The sequence below is a fragment of the Gadus chalcogrammus genome, chromosome 11 (genome assembly GCF_026213295.1).
Source record: "Gadus chalcogrammus isolate NIFS_2021 chromosome 11, NIFS_Gcha_1.0, whole genome shotgun sequence".
NCBI classification, from domain to species: Eukaryota; Metazoa; Chordata; class Actinopteri; order Gadiformes; family Gadidae; genus Gadus; species Gadus chalcogrammus.
Genome location: NC_079422.1, coordinates 21,147,278 through 21,163,247, shown reverse-complemented (window position 1 = coordinate 21,163,247; position 15,970 = coordinate 21,147,278). Strand labels below are relative to the sequence as shown.

The following is a 15,970-nucleotide window of genomic DNA, read 5'->3' as shown; positions in this document are numbered from 1 at the left end:
CTCCAACAGGAAACCCAGAGATCCCCTAGCTGGGGGAGTGGGAGTGGGATGTTCTGTGTTTAAAGACAAACGAACGACTGAGCTGTTAGTCAATGGATGGGATATATCTGACAGGAAAGACGTGCACACAGCCATGAAATCAGTTTTTATATGATGAGTGATGAGAAACGATCAAAGTTGAAGGAACTACTTGGAAACAAAATACCTCTCAGGCTGTGCAGAGTACAGCCTACTCCTGACTCTGCTGATGTTAAGTAAGGCATAGGGTTCGATCCCCGGTGTCCCAGCCAGATGCCTGTGACCCACCCACCTACTCATTAACAACATCTGAATTCACAGAGTCGCCTTTGAGGATATCCCAACGACCTAAGCCTCAATGCAGCATAGTATCTTGTATCTTCTGTGTCCCAGATCTGTGTGTCTGTTTGTGTGTGATGGTTTGTGTGTGTGTGTGTGTGTGTGTGTGTGTGTGTGTGTGTGTGTGTGTGTGTGTGTGTGTGTGTGTGTGTGTGTGTGTGTGTGTGTGTGTGTGTGCATGACCCATCCACTTGCTCACTATGACATCTGAAATGAGAGTCGCCTTTGATAAAAACCCAATGAATGAAGCCTAAATACTGAGTAAGTACTAATACTGAGATACTAATACTAACATTTCTCTACATTTACATTTACATTAAGGGCGTTTAGCAGACCCTTTCATCCAAAGCAACTTACAATAAGTACATTTGGAGAAGCAATATATCGCTGTAGGTGCGGTAAGGATGTTCATAGAACCAAGTGCCGAGCACTAACAACAGTATCTCCCATCCTCCGTCTCCCAGATCAGCCATGCTCCCTGGAGGTGGTCTTCATCGTGGACAGCTCGGAGAGCGCCAAGGGGGTGCTGTACGAGAAGGAGAAGGCCTTCGTGCTCAACATGAGCACCAGCCTCTCCGCCCTGCGGGTGGCCGGCTCGGCGATGAAGGTGCGCCTGGCCGTGCTGCAGTACAGCAGCTCCGTCAAAATCGCCCACCCCTTCCGCGCCTGGCGCGACCTGGCCGCCTTCCGGGCCGCCGTGCGCTCCATGCCGTACATCGGCCACGGCACCTATTCCTCCTACGCCATCGGCAACGCCACGCAGATGATGGCGGGCGAGACGTCGCGGGACAGCGTGCGCGTCATGGTGCTGATGACCGACGGCGTGGACCACCCCCGCAACCCGGACATCGTGGCCGTCTCCATGGAGGCCAAAGGTCACGGGGCCAAGCTGTTTGCGGTGGGGCTGTCGGACGTGGCCAAGCAGCGGAGCGCCACGCTGCGCTCGGTGGCCAGCATGCCCGCCCAGCAGTACGTCCACAGCCTGGCCGACCCCCAGCTGGAGCAGACCCTGCTCAGAGAGCTGGTGAGGACACGCACGGGGAGAGGAGGGAGGGGTCACGTTAACCTGGTTGACCAACACATAACCGTCATATAGATCGCACTAACCTGGTTTAACAAAGTATAACCATCACATGGAAGAGAAGTACAATGAGTCTATCTATCTATCTGTCTGTCTGTCTGTCTGTCTGTCTGTCTGTCTGTCTGTCTGTCTGTCTATCCATCTATCCATGGATATCGATAGATAGATAGATAGATAGATAGATAGATAGATAGATAGATGGATAGATGGATAGATGGATAGATGGATGGATGGATGGATGGATGGATGGATGGATGGATGGATGGATGGATGGATGGATGGATAGACAGACAGATCTATCTATCTATAAAGCTATCATCTAGCTATCTGTCTGTCTGTGTGTCTATCTATCTATTGCCATTCCTCCGTCCATCCCTGCATCCACCCGTGTGATTAGGTGATTCCAACTCTCACTGTAATATTCAATGTATTGCTGGACGGGGGAGACGGGGGAGACGGGGCTTCCGCCATGCCTAATGTCAACCGTAGCTTCAGCAGCTGTTAGCCGATAGAACGCAGACCCTCCCTCCCCTCACGCTAGGGACTTCCATCCATTGTGCGGCTCGCTCCAGACTCCTGGCCGGTGTCCTCAGCCGGGATCACGCCTCAAAGACCCCACTGTTTGGGGGGGGGGGGGGGGGGCCCGTGAATGTTGCTAGACATGAGTTGTGCAAACCATGGGCCAACATCTGGACAGCCGGGCCAGTGTAGCATTTTTATAAATTTTGTGCTGCATGGAAACAAACATTCTTCTTCTGTGGCACTCTGAACTCTTTTACTCTTTCATTTTTGTTTCTTTACCCAGACATCAGTGGCTGTTGAAGAGGTATGTACTCCTCTATGAATATTAATACTTATAGTTACACTACTATAACCAAAGAACATACCCCAGAGAAGTACGTTGGTTGCCAAAGGTATGCACTCTTATAACAATCCTATTTATCAGCGGTATTTTGCTTGTGTGTGTGGGTATGTGCGTGTGTGTGCGTGCGTTCATGTCTGTGCGTGTGTTTGTGTGTGTGTGTATCTGCGTGTGAGTGTGCACGTGTGTGCGTGCATGTTTATGTGAGTTAATGTGCGTGTGTCTCTTTGCATGTGTGCGTGCATGTATGCATGCGTGTGTGTGTAGGTGTCTGTGTGTGTGTGTGTGTAGGTGTGTGTGTGTGTCAGGTGGTTAACCCTGTATCATCTCCTCCCCAGTGCCCCCAGGCTGCGCCCTGTGCTTGTGAGAGAGGAGAGAACGGCGAACCTGGAAGACCGGTGAGTACCTCAATACATTCATGAGTCAGTAGGAGTGTGTGTGTGTGTGTGTGTGTTTGTGTGTGTGTTTGTGTGTGTGTGCGTGCGTGCGTGGATGTGGGTGTATGTGTGCCTACATATACTTTGTTGCTGCACATGTTCTTCCCAAAACATGGCTGTCCCCTACAGTTTCTGAAAAGCCTCCGGTGATTGGCTCCTCTGAGCAAGGCACTGACAGTTTATTCTTTCCATCGCTCCAGGGTCAGAAAGGAGACCAAGGCCACCACGGCCAGCCCGGAGGTGACGGAGCAAAGGTAACGCTTTTATTTTGAAAAGCCAAAGCAAACCAGTGAGGTTTGAAGACCAGGACGAGGCTGTTTATTTCAGAAGAGAGAACAGCTCAACATCGTTGTGTGTCTCCTTGTTTTCCCGCCGTCCGAGGACTGAGATTTGATCTTATTTTTACTTTAGGGAGAAGCTGGCGTTCACGGTCGCCCTGGAAACCATGGCAATGAGGTCATACTTACCATCACACCTCATATCCTCCTCCAGCATTATGATCACGTTGCTTAATTTCAACATGATTTAATCATAGACCATTAACCTGAATCAACTGATATTTGTACTGTTGTGTGTTTGTTGCAGGGTCGTTCAGGGTACAAAGGAAACAAGGTGAGCTGTGCATTCTGCTGAGCTTTGCTGAGAGTTTTGTTAGCAGGCTGTGATTGGTCAACAGAAAAAAACAAGTGATACGCCTTCTGTCTTTCTCCTCAGGGAGAGCGAGGAGAGTGCGGAGCCCCTGGAGAGAAGGGTGGAATAGTACGTTCACTGGATGAGATAGCACAACAGGAAACAATGCAGTGTGCCATTGATTTGTGTCTGTTAACGAGATGTCTGTGATGTCGTACCGCAGGGCATCGCAGGCCCAGCAGGGATCAGAGGACCTAAAGGAATCCAGGTAAACACACTTATGGTTGCTATCATAATCCACCGTTCACTGGTATAAATCATATAAACATGGATAGATAGCTGGGGGAGATTTGGTCAGCAGAACAATAAATGAAAAGATCATTACAAAAGCATCATTAAAAATACAGTACAATATACAATACAATACAATACAATACAATACAATACAATACAAAATCAGGTCATGGGGTCATTGCATGTTTGGTTTGGCCGGCAGGCTTCCACAGGAACGCAGCTTAAAATAAGCTGCATGGACATACAACATGTAGAACTAACCTCACATATCCATTCAAATCACAAACACAGATTAGCCTCCACAAAAGTGACCGATACATCATGCAATCTACACACCCTGCTCTTCAAAGACAGAGGCCCATGATGGAGGACGGGTTCGGAAGAGTTGTCTTTCCCCCTCAGTTTCCACTGCCCTCATGGAATGTGAGGCTGTGATCCAGACTCTAATGCGGCGTTCTAACGCTGACGCCATAATATTATTCTTGCACGGGGCAGACTTTGTGGGATGACCCTGGCTCTCGGGGTCGTTCCCCGACAGTCTCCGGAGTGCTGGGTCAATAACCGTACAGCCTCGCTGATTCACAGCCAGGCCTGAGAATCCACCAAGCTATGAAGCCATCGCTGTCTGTTGCATGTTAGGGGTTAGCGTAGCATTGTAGCTCAGATAACACGTACTACAAGGAAAGAGGAAGGCCGGGTGGGTGTGCTTTGATCATCGAGGGCCTCACATCTCGTGCCCAGATTATTTGTACAGGCCTCGTGCAACGATACAATCGCCAAAAAGCCCCCGGGCGCCAGCGTTTACAACACATGACAGATGCAGATGCAGTGTAAATTAGCCGTGTAGAGCAGTAGTATAGAGCAGCAGTGTAGAGCAGTGATATAGAGCATCAATGTAGAGCAGCAGTGTAGAGCAGTGATATAGAGCATCAATGTAGAGCAGCAGTGTAAAGCAGTGATATAGAGCATCAGTGTAGAGCGGTATTATAGAGCAGCGGTATAGAGCAGCAGTGTAGAGCAGCATATAGATCAGTGATTAAGAGCAGCACTGTAGAGCAGCGGAGTAGATTAGCAGTATAGAGCAGCAGTATAGAGCAGCGCTGTAGAGCATCAATGTAGAACAGCGGTATAGAGCAACAGTATAGAGCAGCGATATAGAGCATCAATGTAGAGCAGCATGAGGAGCAGTGATTAAGAGCAGCACTGTAGAGCAGCAGTGTGGAGCAGCAGTATAGAGCAGGCGTGTAGAGCAGCAGTATAGAGCAGCAGTGTAGAGCAGTGATATAGAGCAGCAGTGTGGAGCAGCAGTATAGAGCAGCAGTGTAGAGCAGTGATATAGAGCAGCAGTATAGAGCAGCGGTGTGGAGCAGCGGTGAACCGCAGCACCTGGGGAGTGTTTTAGGTCCCATTGTCTCTGGATCGGTTAAGCCCTGACTTCGGGGGGGGGGGGGGGGGGGGGGGGTCTTCCTCCAAAGGGTGTTTCCCCTTCAGTGGAAGACTCCTGCAAAACTAAAATTTGTCTCATCTCACATTCTCTTATGGTCAACGAACATAGAAGGGGCAGCTAATTGCAAGAATTGTAATCTTTTTTTGTATACATTTCATATATCGTTTGATATATTTGATCTAGCTATCTTAACATCCCAAAAAAGCTAATGTACAATTTTAGTTATGTAATTGATGTAATAACATGCCTATGTTTGAGTGACCCTGAGTGTTTTTCTGTCCCAGGGGGGTCTGGGACGGACGGGGGACTCCGGGCGAGAGGGAATACCAGGACCCAAGGTAAGGGTGGAAACCAAAAGGTTCAGAACAGCCTCAGCTCCCCGCTCCTCTTACTCTGTCCACCAAAACACGAGGAGACACATACCACCCATCCCCTTCGTCAGTCCTCCAGGATACCTGTACAGGTAGACTTTAGACTTTGGGTAGACCACCTTTAACAAAAAAATAACAGAATTATATTCAAGGACAAAATATAGTCTCCCCTCATCTCATTTTCGTCCGCTTATCCGGGGTCGGGTCGCGGGGGGAGCAGCTCAAGCAGGGGGCCCCAGACTTCCCTTTCCCGGGCCACATTGACCAGCTCTGACGGGGGGATCCCGAGGCGTTCCCAGGCCAGTGTTGAGATATAATCTCTCCACCTAGTCCTGGGTCTTCCCCGAGGTCTCCTCCCCACTGGACGTGCCTGAAACACCTCCCAAGGAAGGCGCCCAGTGGGCATCCTAACCAGATGCCCGAACCACCTCAGCTGACTCCTTTCTAAGTAAAGGAGCAGCGGCTCTAATCCGAGTTCCTCATGGATGGCTGAGCTTCTCACCCTATCCCTAAGGGAGACGCCAGCCACCCTTCTGAGAAAAGTCATCTCGGCCGCTTGTACCCGCGATCTCGTCCTTTCGGTCATCTCCCAGCCCTCATGACCATAGGTGAGGATAGGAACGAAGATCGACCGGTAGATCGAGAGCTTTGCCTTGCGGCTCAGCTCTCTTTTCGTTACAACGGTGCGGTAAAGTGAACGCAATACCGCCCCCGCTGCTCCGAAAATATAGTAACAAATCTTATTCAACCAACATAGCGGTGTATCATCTCTTAGCACATAACCATAATAGTCCAAGGGTAGTTCCTTTTAATCTTTAGATTGCAAACTTAAGTCAGGTTGCAAAACGATTATCCACTAGACATTAGCTAGCAATGCTAGCGGTTTTGAGTGTGTCCTCCTGCCAGGCTAAAGCCACCTGATATGGAAGGCTTGCATAAATGGTTCTGGATCAACAACCTCCGTGACAACCTTATTCATGCAGAGCCTTTGCGAAGTGTCATAATCTTGTGCATATCTCACATCTTGTCGAGCCCACTAGGCTTGTTAGCAGCATGGGGGGGCGGCTGGCAAAGGGACCAACAATGTGGTGGGCGGTGCGGTCAGAATAATCTTCTAATACGGGGTTGGCAACCCGTAGGCCTTCTGAAAACACACTAGGCCTATTGTCCCTCATTCTTGGAAGAAAATATGATTTGTTGCTTTTTGTATCAGTAGATAAAGGGATGTTTCCCCACAAGATAGGCCTTATCATGCAGACACTAATGTTTCTCGGTACAGTAAAGGACAGATACAAATTATTGTGTGTCCTTATTCTTGAATAAGGACTAGCTGGTAGCCTAGCTACACCCTTACTCCTGCTACCTCTTGCTAACCCTAACCCTACTTAACATCAGAGACTAAGATGGACTCTTGTGTGTGAATAAATATTGTCCGTGACTCAAACACTATGGTTAGGAATATGTTTAAGGAAGTAGGTATTGCTTTGCGCAACGACTAGGCAGTGCAAACCTTGACCAACACTGCTGGTAATGGGTGAAAACTCATAGTTTTTCCTTTGTCAAAGACTCAGATTGTTCTTGTAGTGCTCTAGCCAGGAGCACAGCAAACGAGTTGGGGAATTCCATCCACATTGTCAGCCATTTTACTTTGCGATATTGTTTTTGTCAGGACTGACAGTAGGCCTACGGACAGAGCCCAACACTGTAATAACGGTCCCCAAGTCTTCCATTCCCTGTAAAGCTGCTGGTAGCAGCTCACAACATTGCGTAATTACAAAACACTCTGGCGTCCAGAGAATGTTCCGGTTGACTTTTCCTGATATGTGGCATCATGTGGCATTTTTTGAATTGTGATAATTGAATCCCCTCTTTCTACAGCTCGATTCACAGTATGTTGTTAAGGGATTTCCAGATGTTTCTCCAACACAGTTCCAAAGGGATTTAATTAATTTCTTTCTGTCCACATTGGTACCATTATCTAACCATGTTTCTTCTGACCTTGGTTCATCTCAAGTTTTCGGGTGGAAACAGTTCTGCTAGGCCCAGACACATTCGGAGACGGAAACAAAGAATAATCTGCATTTCTTTACGGCCCGATCGGGAGACGACCTATAAGATGTCAGTGCAAGTTCGTTGGAGGGCTGGCACTGAGCAGCACACAAGAGCCCCTTTCTCTGGCTGGTATGAGGAAGGTTGTTAAGTCGCAGACCAGCGGGTGACAGTTCACCCACATCACAAACCAGACGGAATTAAAAACAAGACCAAGACGTCGCAAATGTCATGGATTCTGTGAAACGCTGGCGGCCAGTAGGATCGCCGTCTGGGCGTTGAGGACATTTCCACCCCAATGGCGCCTGGATGACTTTTGAGATGCTTCCATGTTAATACGCTTGAAACACTAACCGACTGATGTGGTTGATGAAATGAGGCTGCAGGTTCGACACTGTGTAGTACACATATTTCTCTTTCTGTTTGGTTGTAGGTGTATCACATGAATTTCCCTCTCTCACTCATGTGTTTCTGTCACTCTAAGTTAATACACCTTTAGAATTACATTACTCTCTCTCTCTCTCTCTCTCTCTCTCTCTCTCTCTCTCTCTCTCTCTCTCTCTCTCTCTCTCTCTCTCTCTCTCTCTCTCTCTCTCTCTCTCTCTCTCTCCCCCCCCCCCCCCCCCAGGGAGACAGAGGAACGGCTGGGTCTCCTGGAGTAATGGGAGAGATGGGCATCGGGTTCCCAGGAACCAAGGTAACTATTACAATTAGTAACATGATTAATGTTATTAATTGTTATTAATAACCGACGACAATGACTTATCGTCGTCGGTTATAACACGAGGAAGGACGGAATACAGATTAAACAGGAGAAACTGCAAACATAAAACATAAGACAGGTCTATCTGATAGCTCTGTATCACGCCGTTGATCTGGTTCTGTGACCCCAGGGAGAGAAGGGACTTCTAGGACGACCCGGGTCCACTGGTCCCACTGGGACAGGAGAACCAGGACCCACTGTGAGTAAAGAGGCTAAATCATACATTTAAATGATCAATTAATTATTGCCTATATCATTAACGTAATCTATGTGATAATAACCTGCTGGTGTGTGTGTGTGTGTGTGTGTGTGTGTGTGTGTGTGTGTGTGTGTGTGTGTGTGTGTGTGGGTGTGTGTGTGTGTGTGTGTGTGTGTGTGTGTGTGTGTGTGTGTGTGTGTGTGCGCGCACATCTGTGTGTGTGTATTTTTGTGTGTATGTGTGTTTGTGTTGGTTTGTGTTTGCGTGCGTGTTTGCGTGTGTCTGAGTGTGTGAATGTGTGTGCATCCCTGTGTATTTGTGTGTGTATGTGCCTCTCTGTGTGTGTGTGTGTGTGTGTGTGTGTACTCAGGGTCCCGCCGGGCCACCAGGACTGCAGGGTAACCCCGGAACACCAGGGGAGGGGTTCTCAGGGCCGAAGGTCAGCCCCTAGCCTCACTCACACATTATCACTGAAACATATAAAAGTCCATTCCTCGTTATTCGTCCATGGCAGAAGTTCGTATCCTGAGCGACCCACAAGTGAGACTGACAACAAATATATGATCAAAAAATGTGTCTATACATAAGAATTACAATGTATACAATATATTCCAATGTATAGAAAGATTCAACAAAGTGTCTTCTAAACGTCATAGAGTTAAGCCCAATGAATCCAATGGTTCCTCTGCATGCTCCACTCGAGCTGAAACAATAACTAACCTGTACCCTGTACTGTGTTGAACCTGCTGTATCACAGGGGGACAGGGGATACACCGGCGTCCAGGGGGTCCGGGGGCCCCCAGGAAGCGGGGACAAAGGGGACAAGGTACATACACACCCCATGCAGTAAAACAACCTATCCATTACTGCCATTGAATGTCCAATGAGAACATTAACGCTGCCGATGGCCGTCTGTCCCAAGGGAACCTCGGGACTGCCGGGATTCCCAGGTCGGATCGGGGCCCCGGGACCTGGAATTCTGGGGGAAAAGGTGAACCGGACGGAGGGATGCTTGGCCCCCTGGGAGTCGTTCCTAGTTCATGCCCAGACAAACAAATGAGAAGGCGCTCTCCCCGGCGTTTTCTGTCAATTCTGTCGTGCCTGTCCCAGTGGTTTTGAGGGATTTCCACCCTTGGCCGAGTCAGTTTAAGTCAACCGCCAAATAGTTATTGAGTTGTTACACAGTTGCTGATTAAATAAATTATTGAATTGTGATCATTTTCTTGGATACTTGGTCTGTGTGGTTGGATGCCAGACACAACCTCGATCTAGATTAGATTGAGGAATCGATAGAATCAATATAAATCAGATATGTCATTTGGAAGGAAGACTTAAGACATGCATGAACCATAAAGTGAATCTCCCTCCTCCCCTCCTCCTCTCAGGGGGATGCGGGTGAAATCGGTGTGCCTGGTTCGAGAGGATCCCCAGGGATCGGGATACCAGGACCCAAGGTGAGAGCCACACCGTTTGTGGGGATCAGTCCCCTCCACTGGTCTAAAGAATGAAGGAAAAATACAAGTAAAAGCACTGTTACTTGATGAGAATATACTCAGGAAGAATGTAAGGTACTGGTACAAAAAGCGTCCGTTTGTAAAATACTAAAATGTAAACCTTACATTTTTACAAAGTATATACTAAGCATTTCTTCCCCTCCCTGCTCCTGACAGGGGAACCAAGGGTTCCCAGGAACCCCTGGCGTACCAGGAGAGAGGGCCATCGGCCAGCCGGGGCCCAAGGTAACTCTCTCACTCCGGCAGTGTGTTGATGGATCTATTTTGCATGGAAGATGGTGTCAACGTAATTGACCTTCATTTGCAGTTTATTCTCGGTGTGTTCAGAGGTTCTTGTTTGGACAGATGTTGTGCCCACCTGTTAAGAAAGGGGATGTGTGCGCCTGTTTGGACAGATGTTATGTGCACCTGCTTAGACAGGTGTCGTGTACGCCTGTTTAGACATGAGTAGTGTGCACCTGTTTAGACAGGTGTTGTTTGCACCTGTCTGACCGGACTTGTTTGTCTTCTAACAGGGAAACCCAGGGAAGGAGGGTCTATCAGGCATCCCAGGTTCCGCAGGGCTGGATGGATTTCCAGGACATAAGGTAACTGACTAGGATTATCGATGATCAACACCAACAGGTGTGGAGTTGATCAGCCAATGGAAACCATTTCGAAACAAAAAGTTAATTCACTCACCATGAAGAAAAAGGCTGTAGTTTCTGCGAGTTTAAGGGGGCTGTGTCAGGGGTGATCCCTGCCTAGTGTTTCATGGTTTGTGCGAAACCCGATGCCTTGTGTTTCATGGTCTGTATGTTTCATCGACAACAGGGTGAAATCGGCTTCCCAGGGCACCGAGGAACAGAAGGCGCTCCTGGTATAGGCATCGCTGGAGCCAAGGTACCGGAATAACCTTGGTTTTCTTAGTCATAATACTTATAATTTACTAGCCACCCGTTGAAAGTGTTAAAAAGATGAGCTTGATGTTGAATTAGTACTTTACAGGTGTTTTTATGTGCTTTATATTTAAATTAATTTAGTAGATGATTTTACCGTCATTTATTTTAGATTGAGGTCATTGATGAGCAACTAGGGGTTAGAGAGTCCTGCTCAACGGTGCCCCACTGGTAGACTGTGGATATGGGATTCAAACCCAGAAGAACCCTTAGGCTTGGAGTCAAACACCACGGCAATAGCCTTCACTTTTAAGCATATGTATTTGTTAGCTTACCACCCTAGCATAACAACCTAACAGCTGCCACTTTCCGGAGTCATCTGCATTACCTTCATGACTGCAAGTGTGGTCAAAAAACGAAACAAGTCTAAAGTGTTTGTGTCGTTGTATTTCTATTCACCTCCAGGGAGACAGCGGGGAGAGAGGCTTCAGAGGCCAGTCAGGAGTAGTTGGACCGGTCGGGCCGATCGGGCCCAAGGTTTGTACTCCCCAGCAGTGAAGGGGGAGGACAGACTGACTGACGGTCCCCCTGATGCTCAGTGATTTGTGATGCCTTTCGGATCGAACCCCTTCGTCTGCACATTCCTCCAGCATTCCCCTGGAACGACGGGCTGAGCAGCCGGAGCACCTGCAGATCCACAACACCACGCAGGGATACAAACATTTCCTCCCCAGATACAAACATGTTGTCCCGACTTACAGTGATTTATTTTACGATTGAGGTCGTGGATTAGCAGCTAGGGGTTAGGGAGTCTTGCTCAAGGGGGCCTCACTGCTATACTGTGGATAAGGGGTTCGAACAAAGAACCCTTCGCAGGTTTGCAGTTAAACCCTTCGGTTTGACTGCAAAGCTGCGAAGGGTTCTTCAAACACAGAACCTTAAAAACGCAGAACTTTAGCAATTTGGAAGATAGAAGTTAAATTAATTTGCAGTCCAACTAACTAACTAGTGTTGGACTGCAAACTTATTTATCTTCTGCAACGCAGAAGATAAATTGTGAAAACTACAGTTTTCGCTATAGTTTCAACTTCGCCTTGAAACTATACGAACATTTCCCTCACGCGTGATTCAACGTTGATTTATCGACGTGATTTATTCTAGATTTACGATTCAATAAATCGTGTTTGAGAGTTTGTGTGTGTGTGTGTGTGTGTGCCGTTCTCGTCGACAGGGGGAGCCCGGCCTCCATGGGCTAGCAGGTGCTATCGGACCCCCGGGACGGGGGATCCCGGGAGCCAAAGTAAGACCGCTGCTCGCTCAGCACAAAGCCCGCCCGGAGCACAGCTGTCACCGGCACCGCTCACACGGGGATCTCCCTCTGACTGGTTCTGGTCTGCTTCCAGGGGGATCCGGGTCCAAGCGGCCCAGCTGGAGACGTTGGAGCGCCGGGGAGATCTGGGACTGGACCCAAAGTCGGTTTTATGTCCATAGCTTGGTTTTAAGTTGTGGGTTTTTTGGGATCCAGAGTAACTGGCCGGAGTCGGCCTAGAATCAGGAGGAGTCCCTCCCGGTTCCAGGTGTGGAGAACATTCTGGGAACCGGAATGGACTGACGCAGAGGGCTGGGGGGTGTTACACAGACAAACCATCGGTAGTAAACATGAATGAATCACTTCATTAATCCTTTCCACTGAGATGACTCACTGAGAAACCCAGACTTAGATTACCCGGACCCAGTTCCTATATCGCATCATAAAAACTTGCATCTTTAATACTCTGGATCAGGACGGGGGGATATGCATGTTGTACAATGATCTACCACCAACGATCCACCCATCACTGATCTAAATTGTTTTGCTTGTATGTATGTCCCCCACCCTTTGTTCCTTCTCAAGATCTCTTCCTTGCTTTTTAAGGGAGTTTTTACTTGCCCTCTTGGGGGCTAGGGTCAGGGGTTGTCATAAATACATGGCCTGTTAAGCCCTTTGGGACTGGACCAGTGATTAAGAGCTATGCACATGAAATCGAATTGATATTGAATCCTAATCTATAACACGAAACATGTTCATGATGGCACTAATACGGTAGTATGTCTTTCCCAGGGAGACAGAGGACCCCCCGGGCAGTCTGGGCCGGCCGGTCTGAGTGCAGAAGGGTTCCCTGGGCTGCCAGTGAGTGGACCCATTCTGTGTTATTTCTGCTATAACTCTGCTGGTACAATATACAGCCGTGATGGTGGGTTAACCTCTCTCGTCCGAACCTCAGGGCCCTCCAGGGCAGATCGGACTACCGGGAGGATCAGGACCGGTGGGAACCGGTTTGCCTGGACCAAAGGTAACGCATGTTTTTGAATGGACTTTTTGGTTAGTGACACCAGGGGAGGGGTTCTCAGGGCCGAAGGTCAGCCCCTAGCCTCACTCACACATTATCACTGAAACATATAAAAGTCCATTCCTCGTTATTCGTCCATGGCAGAAGGTCGTATCCTGATGTTACCTGGTGTTAGTGACACTCTCAGAGATCCTGTCTCCTCTAAGGCCTGTTAATGTCCGTGAGCAAGCCTCATAGTGTCTCCTGAATTATACACTAAGCAGGTACACAATATAGTCCCTCTCTCTGTTCACTTCGACCCGTTAAATTTTAACGCTAAGCCAAAGTCTGTGAATAGAAACGGTTAAAATGTTTCATGCAGGCAAGACCCAATAGATGGCGCAGTGGATGCTGGTATGTAGAGCCGTCTGTCTGACAGTCCACCAGAGTACTGCTCACCCAGTTAGTATGGAGATGAGTGACACCTAGTGGTGAGACGGGCCCATTCAGGACGTGTTTAGTGGCTTGCTTACTGTTGGCTTAGTTACACAAGGTGCCTTAGTAACTTATGTCTGTAATATGATGAATGTTCTCTGTGTTCTAGAAACAATAAGGTAAAAAAATATGGTCAAGCATTTATCTCTACCTGAAATATATTTTCTTACTCTTTGTAGAATAGTAAATGTCTTTGTAGTGACAATGACAAAATGTAAAAATTTCTTGTCATTAAAAAATGTCATTTTTTAATTAATATTAATTTCGAGGGAATATCAGCGTGGTCATTGTCAGTGAATAAACATGTTTTTAATACTTTAGGGAGACAGAGGCTACCCCGGGTCCACAGGTCCTTCTGGGCCCCAAGGGATCGGTGTAGCTGGTGTTAAGGTAACAACCACAGCTCTATGGATCACCTGTTACAATGCAGCAGTGTTCCCACCCCTGGGGTCGGGCCCCCAGCCCTTGGGTCGGGACCCCTCTGCGGTCGTGCTGCCCCTGGGGTCTGGCCCCCAGCCCTGAGGACTGGCCCCCAGCCCTCGGGTCGGGTCCCCACTTGGGGCCCCCGGAGACGTATCAGGGCCGGGACAGATCGCTGGCTTAAACTGCAGATTAAGCTATTTGAGAGTTTAAGCTATCAGATGATGAAGACGTTCTTTAAGGGCAAATGACCCGGCCTGGAAATCGGGTCACAGGCCAAAAACACAACACAGTGACATAAACATTTCACACCCGTGCCTGCTCCAATACCAGGTCAATAGCTGAATGTGGTTTTGTGTTCCCACCAGGGGTCACTGGGTCGACCAGGAGCCCCGGGCCCCCAAGGGATCGCCGGAGAAGGCATTCATGGACCCAAGGTACTGTCCGTCTTCAGCTCCTGCCCTGATTGGCTAACCACGCCACAAAACCTCCCAAAGAAATACCTGACTCCAGCGGACACCAGTAGCCTGTTACTGCGACTACAGGTGTCCACTGGAGTCAGCTGTTACCTGGTGTTACACCAGCTACCTGGCGTCTGGATGTCAATGCTGTTTGTTTCCACTAATCTGACGCTAATCTGGGTCTGTGTGTTCTCTCTGTGACCAGGGGGAGCTTGGGTACAGAGGGACCCCAGGACCCAGAGGCCCTCCAGGGGTCGGTCTCCAGGGGGAGAAGGTAAGGTGGCCCGGGTTAGGGTAATGAGGACCGGGTTAGGGTAATAAGGACCGGGTCAGGGTAATGAGGGCCGGGTCAGGGTAACGAGTACCTGGTTAGGGTAACGAGTATCGGGTTAGGTTATCAAAGGCCGGGTTAGGGTAATGAGGACCGGGTCAGGGAAATGAGGACCAGGTCAGGGTAACGAGGACCGGGTCAGGGTAACGAGGACCAGGTCAGGGTAACGAGGGCCGGGTTAGGGTAACGAGGACCGGGTTAGGGTAACGAGTACCGGGTTAGGGTAACGAGGGCCGGGTTAGGGTAACGAGGACCGGGTTAGGGTAACGAGGGCCGGGTTAGGGTAACGAGGGACCGGGTTAGGGTAACGAGGACCGGGTTAGGGTAACGAGGACCGGGTTAGGGTAACGAGGGCCGGGTTAGGGTAACGAGGACCGGGTTAGGGTAACGAGGACCGGGTTAGGGTAATGAGGACCGGGTTAGGGTAACGAGGGCCGGGTTAGGGTAACATGGGGGGTTAGGGTAACATGGGGGGTTAGGGTAACAGGGACAGGTTGAGGGTAACGAGGACAGGGTTAGGGTAATGTGGGCGGAGTTAGGGTAACATGACCAGGGTTAGGTTAAAAAGGACAGGGTGAGGGCAACAGGGGGGGATTAGGGTAATATAATTTTATAATATTTGTTGTTTTGCACTCACATTTTATAATTGTCCTTAATATTATCATTGTCATTTAAGCTGTGCGGTCAGAATAGGCCGAGCCATTCGTACAGAGTCAGATACATTGTTCTGGCTTCCCTCTCTCCCTCCAGGGCGAGCGAGGGTTCAAAGGTGAATTCGGGAGAGCGGGGGACAAGGGGGAGTCTGGAGAGCCGGGGTCTGTGGGACCCTGGGTACTAGACACCTTTATTACTACAGTTTCTACTGTTATGATACCTATACTAAGACTGTTATTAATACTGTTAATACTGTTAGGATACTCCAATTATTACTGTTATAACTGTGATATTCTAAGTGCAATTTAGCACATTTTTCTTTCTACTGATCTAATTATAATCATATTACTATTCTGTTATCGTTATACGATCAAACACACTATTGCCTCTATCTTTGGTTGAATCCATTGTTATCTTT

General features: G+C 48.6%; 1 protein-coding gene across 1 annotated transcript in view; it reads left to right on the top strand.

Moving 5' to 3' along the window:
* The window catches only part of col28a1b (collagen, type XXVIII, alpha 1b), a 21,229-nt gene that overhangs the window by 1,162 nt on the left and 4,097 nt on the right, over positions 1 to 15,970 (top strand). Inside the window, exons 3-29 of the mRNA XM_056601926.1 lie at positions 822 to 1,381; positions 2,244 to 2,264; positions 2,639 to 2,698; positions 2,938 to 2,991; positions 3,149 to 3,193; positions 3,323 to 3,349; positions 3,452 to 3,496; positions 3,591 to 3,635; positions 5,393 to 5,446; positions 8,157 to 8,225; positions 8,422 to 8,490; positions 8,861 to 8,929; positions 9,248 to 9,316; positions 9,413 to 9,481; positions 9,876 to 9,944; positions 10,161 to 10,229; positions 10,520 to 10,591; positions 10,818 to 10,886; positions 11,348 to 11,419; positions 12,114 to 12,182; positions 12,286 to 12,354; positions 12,984 to 13,052; positions 13,147 to 13,215; positions 14,008 to 14,076; positions 14,475 to 14,543; positions 14,773 to 14,841; positions 15,649 to 15,729. Of these exons, the coding sequence (XP_056457901.1) occupies positions 822 to 1,381; positions 2,244 to 2,264; positions 2,639 to 2,698; positions 2,938 to 2,991; positions 3,149 to 3,193; positions 3,323 to 3,349; positions 3,452 to 3,496; positions 3,591 to 3,635; positions 5,393 to 5,446; positions 8,157 to 8,225; positions 8,422 to 8,490; positions 8,861 to 8,929; positions 9,248 to 9,316; positions 9,413 to 9,481; positions 9,876 to 9,944; positions 10,161 to 10,229; positions 10,520 to 10,591; positions 10,818 to 10,886; positions 11,348 to 11,419; positions 12,114 to 12,182; positions 12,286 to 12,354; positions 12,984 to 13,052; positions 13,147 to 13,215; positions 14,008 to 14,076; positions 14,475 to 14,543; positions 14,773 to 14,841; positions 15,649 to 15,729 (2,171 nt within the window). The remainder of the gene's footprint in view (positions 1 to 821; positions 1,382 to 2,243; positions 2,265 to 2,638; positions 2,699 to 2,937; positions 2,992 to 3,148; positions 3,194 to 3,322; positions 3,350 to 3,451; positions 3,497 to 3,590; positions 3,636 to 5,392; positions 5,447 to 8,156; positions 8,226 to 8,421; positions 8,491 to 8,860; positions 8,930 to 9,247; positions 9,317 to 9,412; positions 9,482 to 9,875; positions 9,945 to 10,160; positions 10,230 to 10,519; positions 10,592 to 10,817; positions 10,887 to 11,347; positions 11,420 to 12,113; positions 12,183 to 12,285; positions 12,355 to 12,983; positions 13,053 to 13,146; positions 13,216 to 14,007; positions 14,077 to 14,474; positions 14,544 to 14,772; positions 14,842 to 15,648; positions 15,730 to 15,970) is intronic.